General features: G+C 42.2%; 1 protein-coding gene across 1 annotated transcript in view; it reads left to right on the top strand.

The window, feature by feature from the left end:
- LOC117822768 (vacuolar protein sorting-associated protein 13B-like) overlaps positions 1 to 11,943 on the top strand; it is a 288,297-nt gene that overhangs the window by 237,803 nt on the left and 38,551 nt on the right. Inside the window, 3 exon segments of the mRNA XM_034697674.1 lie at positions 9 to 140; positions 1,380 to 1,404; positions 6,386 to 6,543. Coding sequence (XP_034553565.1) covers positions 9 to 140; positions 1,380 to 1,404; positions 6,386 to 6,543 — 315 coding nt within the window.

The raw sequence follows: 11,943 nt of genomic DNA, 5'->3' as shown, positions 1-11,943 counted from the left end.
TGTTTTAGGGCCAGGCTGCTGCCACCTGCTGCCCCCAGAACACCACCCTGGATGTGAACGTGTTTGTGGATCCAGTTTATCTTAACATCAGCCAGTACACCATCCACACTGTGGACACTGCCCTGCAGAGCTGGCAACAGGTGACACACAATATTATACACTCAAAAACAAAACAACAACAGAAAAAACAATTAAGCATGGTGCAAAAATCAGCCATATTATTGCTATTGCATTTAGGTTTTTGGGAATATGCAGTGTGTTTGATAATCCTACAGTTTGGTGATGGAATGGGGTAATTCACTTAGAATGGATTGTGGCCGCAAATAGCACCAAAAATTGCTCCTCATATCCCCTGCTGTCTTCTCCGTCTCAAGGTCTAATTTGCAAAACATATCACACTAATGCTCCGATCATCACCGAGATGAGCTTCCACATCTCCACTCTGTGCTGGGCAGAGCTGCGCTGTGAAGTCTCATCCTGATGGTGCTAAATTCTGTCCATAAACATGATGAGCTGAATGGAGGGGGGAAGTCCTCACCATTTATGGAATTGATTTATGACAGATGTGACGCAAAGTGTTCACAGTTTATATCCAGCTTACTTCCTGGAGCGAAGTAGCGAAAAGCAGCTCACTCAGGTAAAAATGAAAAACACTTTGTCATGCCTAATGGTGCCGCATGCATGTGCAGGGGTTAAACCTTGAACAGCCCCAGACCGATTTAACTCCTGATTGTTATAATAGTGACATAAAAGTAATATAAACAGACTTTATGCACAGATACTTTAATTTAAGTCATCCAGAGATGGAATTGTTGTTTTTATTGTTAAAACTAAGCGTAACAATGCTTACAGATACTGAATTTCAAATATTTCACTCTTAACTGTGCAGGGCTGTTAGCTGCAGAGTTAGTGAATTGGGTCTTATATGCAACAAGTCAATCCTTTAGTAAATCAGGCCCTGAGTGTCTTCCATGAAAATCCACAAAGGTATAACACAGCTTTATGAACTAGTGCCCAAAGAATCCAGTGATTGTCTCACAGGTTGCAAATATGTTCTGATAGATTAAGGTTACTAGTGATTTACCCTTGTATTTGATTTACTGTAACTGTTACAGTATTTCTGTAGCCAGGGAAAATAGTAAATGTTTGTGCATGGTGAGAATCTGCTAAAAGGCAGTGTTGTGTTCCAGATTAAATATCAGCTAAACACACTCACAACAAAGTGGATTTCATGAGAATGGTTTCAGTCGGTGGTGATGCCAGTTGTAACTAAAGTTTTAACATGGAACTGCCTTTCTAGCTTGCTGTAAACTCTGACTAAGAGGCTATAGTGTGTCTGTTTTTGGGCTTCTAGTCCTATGGTCCTCATCATGTCTCAGCTCTCAGCTCTCAGCACTGCCTCTGGTAGCCAGAGGATTTGTGTGTGAAGTGATGCCCATGAAAACATGGTAAAATTTTAGCGGTGACACCTGCCAAGACTTCATCAGGCCCTGGTCCCCCACCCACTCATCTACCTCATTCACACACACAAACGCACTCACTCACACACACACACACACACACACACACACACACACACACACACACACACACACACACACACACACACACATACACACACACACACACACACACACACACACACACACACACACACACACACACATCACACACACTCACACCTCACACTCACAAGCACGGACAAACACACATTTATTTATCCTATCAGGGCTCTTCTCAGCTCAGCTGTGGCTGTGCTGACTCATATACTGGCCTCCTGAGACTGAAGGTGCTCTCATAGTTTAACATGCATGCAGACTCGCTGCCAGGAGAGAGAAATAATAGCTCATGTTTTTGTAGGAACAGCTGTGGTGTTTTACCTGTGGAAAATAAAATTAAACAGGCTGTATAGAAAATCAACCATAAAATTATTGTTCTGGCTTGCAGTTTAATAGCTTTGTTTTCACCCAGCGACATCACTGACTCATGAAAAGCTCTCAACCGACTGTTGGATGATGTGTCTCAATTAACCTTTGGCCACATTATGCATCATGTAACACAAGCTGGTGAATGTTCCCCATTTCTGCTGCTTATTTTCGCCATAAATAAGGCGTTTGAGCTTTGGTAATGTTGTAAGAACTGTTCATTTTGCAGCTTTATTGAAATGTTTTGGACATGCTGGTATCCATGGTGGTCTTCAAACATGCCAAGCTCTATTAGTCAGGTGATTTGTGTGCCCAAAGCCAAAGCTCAACTTAAAATGTTTGGGTTAAATATTTGGCCATTTAGAGTACATATGCCCATCATCTCCAGACAAACTCTTCTTCACTTACACTCTACATTGTCACACTATAGCCTTCAGGAAGTCAGCATATACATCTTCACAGCTGTGGGACTGATCCGTAATATACCAGCCTGCTATATTGTCTTGATTGGTCTTAACCAAGCGGCAACCTCCGGTCTCAAAATATGAAGCCCATGCAGAAGTGTTATAAACTGCCATTCATCGAGAATCCGCTTGAGGCTGGCTGCAGAAACACCGGAAACCACATACTCACCAATTCAAAAAAGACGATCTTTACAGCATTAATAAACATGTTTACAGCCTGGTTCAAAAAGCGGCTTGGCTCTAGCTCATTCCTCTATCGGCACACACTGTACGGGGGATGATTTTTTTTCTAAAGCAAAGGTTCAGAAGACATTAAGATTAGAGTTTTTGCCCAAATAAGTACATGACTGACTTGACTCCCGGACAGGAACACATAGCTGTTGGCTAGGAGGCTCAAACCCCACCTCTTTACGTCGCACTATGCCAGGTTTAGTTCAGCAACTCCATTATGGCTGCCGCCGACGATTGGCTTTAGAACAGCACTCAGGAACAGATGGGTGACGTCACGAATACTATGTCCATTATTTATAAAGTCTATGGTCTTAACAGAAGCAGCTTTTACTCACCACCAGCCTTCATCATTGTGCTGAGCACGACAAAAAGAGGCATCTGAAATGTGCTACATGTGAGTTTCAGTTTTTGACGAAGGGTTATTAAAGGTCAGAAGGCTGTTTCTTTAAAAACTGCTGATTTGGTCAACCTCAGAGAGCATTGTGATGACAGAAACAAAATCTTGTTGTTGCAGCTTGTGCGTCGTGTGATCCACTGTACTGAAAGATATAAAGGACTGCCAAGGTTAGCTAAAATCTATCTCCAGACAGACTTGTACCTAGAAAAATCTGATCATAATTGAAAACATAGTCAGAAGCAGTTGAAAATCCCAACAGGCCCCAGGCTGATTTATCCCGATGTGTAATTGTTTCAGTGATTGTCATGTTTCCTGGTGTCAAGGCTGGCAGGCAGGCCGGTTGAGATGTGGCCTTTAGGGACATCAATGAACCATGGATAAGATTCCTCAAAAACCACAAGACCAAGGAACCACAAACAGAAGAGCTGGACTGGATGCAAAACAATACATGGAAATAAAATGCACTGAAGGGGTCAATAAGATTTTTTTCCGATGGCATTTCACAAAAGTATTGATATCCATATTCCATTTTTTTTAATGCTTGCATGTCCCAAGATGTAATGTAGCGCCAAGCTTCAGTAAAGGGCTTTTTAAAGTTTATAAACCAGGAAGAGTTTAGGTCAACAATCAGAGTGACTCTTTCTGAGGTCCGAATGTTTCCTACATTTGCAGAGGACTTGTTCTAAAAGAATAACAAAAGAGTGATATGGTACTCTCCTCGGTCGATAGTCCAACATGGCTTAAATCAATACTCACAGGAAGCGCTGGCATCATCACGCCTCTTAACTTCTATAAATTTTATGGAGCTGTGGAAGCAAAAGAGACACAGTGTGTAAACTTACAGCAGAAGGGTTCTTTCCTGCTGGCTCCAGTGTTTTATAGTGGTACAGTTTCACCTCTGTTACTTCCTCCGATGCTGACTCAGCAACGGAACCACTCCGCCCACCTCTTTGCGTTTTACGGCACAGACGAGGAGTAAAAGAGGCGTGACCATCCCGTCTTCATCATGCGGTGTAAAAGAGGCGATAGAGAGATCATGTTGCTGTTTGTGGCAGCTGTGTGAGCTCAGGTCATCCATGCAAGAGTATACAAGTAGATTTTAGATCTTATTTTTGTTTCATAATGCACCTTTTACAGGTTTCATAATCTCCAGCAGAGTGTCCCATTTCACAAGACTTTCTTTTCACTGGGTGTCTTTACCTCCAGTCTGTTTAAGACTTTACTGTGCCACTTTGCCATGTCACTGTGGACTAGATCAAACTTCAGGAAAACTATCTGGATGGATTATTAAAACACAACAGAGGATATCTAAGGGCGCTCTTCATATGGAGCAGGTTACCCTCAGTTTGTCTAACATTAGTGCATCTTAAGAGATCTCTGTCTTCCTTGGTAGAAGGAGAGTAATTATGATTACTGCATGGAGCTTTTCTGATGTTGTATCATGTTGCCTTGTGAACTGGAGCAGAAAGACAATACCATCAAAGAGTGTGTTAAGCGATGGCATCTTAAGATGGCAGCAGGAAGTTTGTAAACCGGAGTGTCAGATTCGAAAGGGCGAGCAGATACTGTTCCACTATAAAACTGGAAGTGGATTTGAAGCCACCATTCCAGCTGTCTCAGTTTGACTTTGCTCTCTCTACCTCTCTCACACATCTCTCATCAAGTGTTTTTTTTTAAATGGTGTAAACTTTCCCATCCATTTTCAACAGCATCAACAACCCTAGGACCTCAAACGTGCTTGGCACTCAATCTGTGAGCTTTTACTGCAAGCCTCTTATAACCGTCACCCGTCAACCTCCCGCCATTTAAAAGCACACAGCAGGCTGGGGTCTCTCATTGTTGGGATAGCTGAGCAGTTATTGGGAAGCCGTCAGGACAGCAGTCAAGTGCGTCATGAGTCAGGGAGGGGTGTGCAGGAGGGATCCCATAAGGGCCGAAGAGTGTTTGGAAGGAGCTCAATTTAACTTACAACCATGCACTTGATATCTAGTTGACATGCACACATTGCACCGTTTTAGAATTGTGTGCTTGACTTTACACACTTCCCTTTTCTGGTTGAACAAGTGTTTCAAACAGCAGCCAGTGTGGTTTTTGCTCTTAGCTCTTACATGCAATGTGACTTAAGAGTGGACAGAATCGCATGACTTATTTTTTGATGCTTTCTCAATTATATATTGCTTAAAGTGGGCCCATGGACAGTTTTGCTCTCACAACAAACCACAATCTATTGATCACTCTCACTTCTAGACCGTACTCTATGTTCTATTATTAACAAAGACCCAACATCAAGACAGGATAAGATCCATTCCCATCTTACAGACAGGACTCAGTCTGATTTCATCATGAGCAGAGCACTTTGCAGCATTTAGCAAGTTACAGTGGCAAGGACAAACTTCCTTTAACAGGCAGAAACCTCCAGCAGGACCAGACTCATGTTAGACACACATCTGCTGAGACCGTGTCAGAGGAGGGATAGAGGGAGATGAAGAGAGAGAGAGAGATGATAGTGATGAGACAGATAGTAATACTTATAGCAGCTTGAGTCTGGAACGTCCACAGCAGCAGGACGTCTACGACATGTCTCTTTTAAGGTCCTGTTCATGCTAAAAGTTAAGAAAAAGAGCTGTCAAGACACACAAGACTTTGTCACTTACACTACCGTTAAAGGTTTGAAAACACCTTCTAATTTCAGGGGGTTTGTATTTATTTTAATTATTTGAAACCATGTAGATTAATGCTGAAGACATCAAAACTATGAAAGAACATATATGGAATTATTCAATTAACAAAAAGTGTTAAACAAAGCAGAATGTGTTTTATATTTTAGATTCTGTAAAGTAGCCCCCTTTTTCCTTCATGACAGCTTTGCACACTCTTGGTATTCTCTCAGTCTACTTCATGAAGTGGTCTCCTGGATAGCCCTATTTGACAACTGTTGTAATCCAGATTATGGCAAAACCAGATTATTTCATTGTTTTGATGTCTTCAGTATTAAACTACAATGTTGAAAATAATAAAATAAACAAAAACCATTGAATGAGAAGGTGTGTCCAAACTGGTGACTGGTAGTGTGTATGCAACCTACATAGGTCGAAGAAGGATGTAAATCAGTTTTGCTAGGTTTGTTTTGCTTGATTTTGTAGAGCAGACAGGCCTCCTGGAGTTTTATGTAGGGCAGTGGCTAGATTTGACCTCAAAGTCTAGTTACGGTTGTGATGCTCCCACATAGATCACTCCTCTTTTTCTATTTTCAGCCTACAGCTTGAGATTGAAATAGACCATTATATACTTGTTGACACTTTGTTAATACTGCTCTTCTGTCTCTGTTTGTCTATTCCACATCCCCTCATCCCCTTCTTTCCTCTCAGAATGGAAACCAAGAGAGGAGCTTATTTACAGCCATTTTGTAATCTGTAACGACACCAACGAGACGCTGCGCTTTGGCCAGGTGGATACGGATGAGAACGTGCTGCTGGCCAGCCTCCACAGTCACCAGTACAGCTGGAGATCACACAAGTCCTCTCAGGTATTGCACATAAATATAAACAGTACATAACCCACGGGAGACATCCGGAAGTCCACAGACAGTTATGGTTTGAGTTTTAAGAGGATACACTCACATATATTTGCCCATGTTCACAAACACTGTCACACAGGAATGCATTCATACACACACACGGGATACATAATGCACCTTTATATACGTGCACACTCACAAACAAATTCTGAACCATATAAAAGTCCACCTGGATGCATATACAACTGTACACTCACATACAGTACTACAGCATAAACAACAGCTTACATGTTAAATTCTTATTAACTGATTTGAGTATAAAAACAGGCTCTCAGAAGTATGCACACAAACACACTGGAAACACTGTCATCAGTGTGTAGCCACTATCTGTGTGTTTCTGTCAGCGCTCTCAGACAGTGTCCTGACAGCTTTGTTAAAGAAGATTGATTATATTTAACCCATTGTGGTTTTGAGGTTGAGCGGAGGGTGGGCTGGCAATCCGTGGCATATGTGTGTGGGGTTTTTTCACACATGTTTCAGGACCCCTGTGTTATCCAAGGCGAGTGTGAGAAAGTCAAACTTGAGAAAAGACATGGCCATAATTGCTCGCAGTAAGTCAGTGAGTCAAGTTGTATTAATCATCGATCATGGTTAACCTGTACTCTTATCCCACACTCGTCAGGACACACCTCAAACTCATGCACGCAAACTAAACACACACTTGGAGGATGGCGATCTGGCATTTTAGTACAGCAAATACCACATCTCATTTTAGCATGAGTCAATATGACCTCTGTATTTTCAGGGAGGTTTTGGAAGACAGATTGTCCGAGAGGGCCAGATGACATCATATCTGAAGAATGCGATTCCGAGGAGGTTCTGTCATGTGTTATTCTATCATGTGTTTGTGGTATATGAAATATGTGTTCTCAAGATGAACATAATTTTTGAAACTAGATAAATAAGAAATAGAGCAACTTTGCCAAAAACATTCAGCTAACTTATTGAGCTTGATGATAAAATGCCTGCCAATGGGTCCGCCTTAGCAAATTGTAGAGCACACCCTTAATTACTTGTTAGGGTTATAAAAATAGTCCCACTGATAAGAGAAAGGCTTGTATTTCTTTAATGGTTGCACGGTCCTGCAACTGTGTTTTTGCAGCTCTTACAAAATCAGTTTTCAGACTGAGTGTAAGTGGTTTTGCTGTTTTGCTTTAGTCCCATGATACTTTGGATTGTCTAAAACAACTCTGGTCATCATGAGCCACCATTCTCCAGACCTCTTCGCTTTTCCCTGGCAACCTTCTCTATCTGTTTGCCTGTTTTTCACATCAACTCGAGGACCCTTCACCTGAACCCTGTTCTCTTATCTACTTGTCACTTATTGTTCAATCCTGCAGTAAATCTCTGAGTACTCAAGGCTGCCTTTTAATGCTTTTATTTTATATTTATGCTTCATTGATACCAAAACTGTATCTCTCATTCCTTGCACCAAATCTCCTCTGCACATCCTTCATCACTTCTATGCCTCTTTCATAATTTCATTTTCTCTCGGTTCATGTCATTATTGAGATGGAAATCCTTTGCATCATTCTCAACCTAGCAACCCATCAGTCATCCTCTGATGCTGATATGTCTTCTAGTAGAAATGACATACTTTTGGGTCTTGTTTGCTGTGTGAGCAAGAATGGATTTGGGGTTGAGGTACGACATCTCAGAAAGGGATTGTTACCTGCACTTTGCATAAAGATGTCTGTTTATAGGGATAAATAAAAGCTTAATTGCTGTCAGATGATAGCCACAGGGGCTTCAGGAATCCGTTATTACGATACATTCTTCCTCTTCCTCTTCCGCTCTCCACAGGGTCTGTTTTCCTGCGTACAATCAATGCCCAGAAACACTTAGTGGCACTCAGACTAGAAATGCAAACCAGAGCAGTTTTGACACCAATAATCATGTCACATATACATGCAGAGTCTATTTGTAGAGATTACATCATTTCTCTTTTCTCTTAACTTTACCTTAAAACACCCGAGTGAAACTACAGTTTACGTTGCCTGCAAGATCATTAGATGGACAACACTTAATTACCTTTTTTATTGTCTTACACGATTGTATACTTCTGCTATATATGCCCTTTCACACACTTTGATTATAGTAAGACAGTTCTTGTTACTAGACCAGTGTTTTTCTTTTTATCTTGACATGTTTCGACTACAACCATCCTGTAGTCTTCCTCAGAAGAGTCACGTGTTGTTGTGACTTGTCTGTCAGCTGATTTGTAGAGGTGTGGCAGGACGACCATGCCCCCCTGTTGTCCAATAGTCTTACATAGTACTCCCACCAGATCGTGGTCGTCCTGCCACTTCAGGTAGGATGACCAAACCGCGATCAACTGACAGACATGTCACAGTCCTACCTGAAGTGGCAGGGCTTACACCAGATCCATCAGGGTCAACACCCACCAGCTACTTTTTCAGAACGTAGCACAGAGCAGGACCACTGGACAGCTGGAGCCATTTGACCAAGTGCTCTGTGCATGAAAATGCAACCGGTAGTCGTTGAAGGACAAGAGAGCACGGAGATCTGGTGGAAGTCCGATGTAAGACTGTCGGACAACAGGCAGGCGTGGACGTCCTGCCACTTCAGTAGGACGACCAAACTGCAATCAGCTGACAGACATGTCACAGCAACATCCCGTGACTCTTCTGAGGTAAATGTCAAGGTAAAAAGAAAACACAATGGTCTAGTAACAAGAACTGTCTTACTATATTATGGTGTCATACCAGATGAACTTTTTTGGACACACTTTGTTTTTTTGATTGATTGACTGGTTTCTTTATTGAACATAATAATAAGATAAAAGTAGATGATTTATTAGAAAAGTAATGAAAAAAGAACACCTAAACCATTCAAAGCTTGATCTGAAACAGCAACTGGACTTGGTAGAAATTCTTGAAGACGTACCTAATCCCAGTGATCTTTGTGCCAAGGTAGCTGTCTACTTGAGTAGCGGTCAGAACTGAGCTTTACCTATTTTATATAAATTCCATTCTCAATGATATTCCTGTTCTTGGAGCGAATTTAGAAGAGAGTCTGACGTTAAAACAAAGTCTCAATTGAAAGTCTTCTAACATTTTTCACCTGCTCTCCTCCCCTCCTCATCCCCAGAGTCTGTAACCCTTCCAGCTACATCAGTAAACACTTTTTTACTCAGCTTGGGACCCACAGTGCAATTACCATACTTATACTGTGGATGCATTAACGCAGCACAAAGTATTTCATGTCTTTTCATGTCATGCAATGTAGGGACCCACAAGACACAGGCCAAGGGCTATTTCAGAGCACACCCTTGTAGTTATAGTAGAAAACACAGCTGTACAGTATCCCGAGATGTTGTTTTGTCTGCTCTATTATCTTGATGTCTCACCTCCTTTAGCACGATGGAGGTAGGTGAAGATTGAATCTGGCATCCAAACTCTGGACTCACCTTTTTATTCTTCTCCCCTAACAGTGGCTCACTTTTCCCTGGTGCTGTCCTTCCTCTCTGTCAATCAGCCAATCACAGGCCTGTCCTGTGGTGTGTATTATCATGCTCCCTGAGCACTTAAGCTTCTCCTGCTGCTGCTGCTGCTGCTGCTGCTGCTGCTGCTGCTGCTGCTGCTGCTGCTGCTGCTGCTGCATCACTTTTATATCTGTCACGTTTTTATATCTTTGGGATTATGGCCTTTATTACCCTGGAGCCATGTTCCACATTGGTTTGGTCCATTATGTGCTTCTGCCCGCTTTTGTCTCTTTAGGCTCCATAGTTTTATTTATTTATTTATTTATGTTAATCATCCACAATCTAAGAGACACCCTTGTGTAACTCTGCCTTGTGTTTTTTTTTTTCAAGTTATGTTTTTGGACATTTTTTGCATTTATTGATAGGATAGCTGAAGAGAGACAGGAAACATGGGAGTAGAGAGCAGGGAAGACATGTTGTCCGAGGCCGGGAGTCGAACCTGCGGCCGCTGCGACAAGGATATAGCCTCTGTATAAGGGTCATGCGCTTAGACCACCAGGCCAATGACACCCCACTCTGCCCAGTCTATTGACATGAGATCAATCAATCAACCATTCAAATGTATCTTATACTTCACATGAGCAGCAGGACCATACTGCATCTTTGTAGTCTTCTTTATAGAGACCAAGCTTTTATCCACCAATGACCAATCTCTCTGCAACAGTGGCGAGGAAGAACTCTCTTTGAACAGACAGACACCTCAAACAGAACCACACTCATCTGCTGCTACTGACTAGGATAAAAAAGCGAGGAAAGGAAGAGAGAGTGAGATAAATGGAGACCAGAAAGCAAGAAAACAACAACAGATCATATAAACTTGCCAATGCAGATGCAGGGGAAGGGAGGAGACAGGAGCTTGGCATTTAAGTTACCCTAGAGTCAGAACCTATAGCAGCAAATCAATCAGCCATAACTGTAAGCTTTATCTATAGGGGAAAGTGTTAAGCCTCATCTTCAAACTAAAAAGGGGTGTCTGCTCTTGACCTTAACTGAAGCCTGATAATTGAGCGCCTTGTCACTCATAATGTTCTCAGACACTTAAGGTCACAGTTAGGAGCACAATTTGCTACATGATTGTGCATTTAAGGCCTTTTAAGATGATGATGCCCAAACATTGAGAATGATTTTAAATTCTAGTATCAATTTTACAGAGAAAAATATGTCTTTTCATGTGCAGCAGCATTTTGTACTCTCTTGAAAGTCTTCAGAGGCGTGTAGAGTATTCTGTGGCAAAAGCACAACAGACACTCCCTTAATTTTATCCCCTCTGTCCTTCCAACAACCCACTCACTACCTTCATTCTTTTCAGGGTTCATGTCTTTACCACCCAACCAGGCCAAATGTACTAACACACAGTAAACCACACTAAAGTACATGCTGCAGCCCTGCTTTTCTGAGAGGCCTGGGGCCTGTCAGCAGAGGCCGGCACTCTCCTCATAGCTCTGGAATGATGTGTGTTTCCCAGTTGACCTGTCCCAAAGCATACACACTCACACATACTCACAGGGCCAGAGCTACTTATTTGCTCTTGTAAAGTAACCTGTCCCCCTCTCTGTCTCCAGCTTCCCCTGAGAACTCATTGAACATGAGATCATCGTGAAGAAGAGGGTGAGAGAACGGACAGGAAAATCTTGGAAATTTAAAAGGAGGGGAGCAAAGAGTTGTCTAGGGGAATGCTGCACAGGCCCGCTTAAAAACACAGGAGGGCGTCCAAAAAGGGAGCAGGGGCAAAGAATAAGTTACGGGCTTGACACTCACAGATCCGATGTAATGACTAGAATGACACCCCAACAAAAACATGTCTGCTTACTTCCTCCTGTCCCTTGACTGATGCACATGCAACA

This window comes from Notolabrus celidotus, chromosome 12, assembly GCF_009762535.1.
Source record: "Notolabrus celidotus isolate fNotCel1 chromosome 12, fNotCel1.pri, whole genome shotgun sequence".
Taxonomy (NCBI): Eukaryota; Metazoa; Chordata; class Actinopteri; order Labriformes; family Labridae; genus Notolabrus; species Notolabrus celidotus.
Note: the sequence above shows the minus strand (reverse complement) of the source record. Positions and strands in the feature narration are given on the sequence as shown.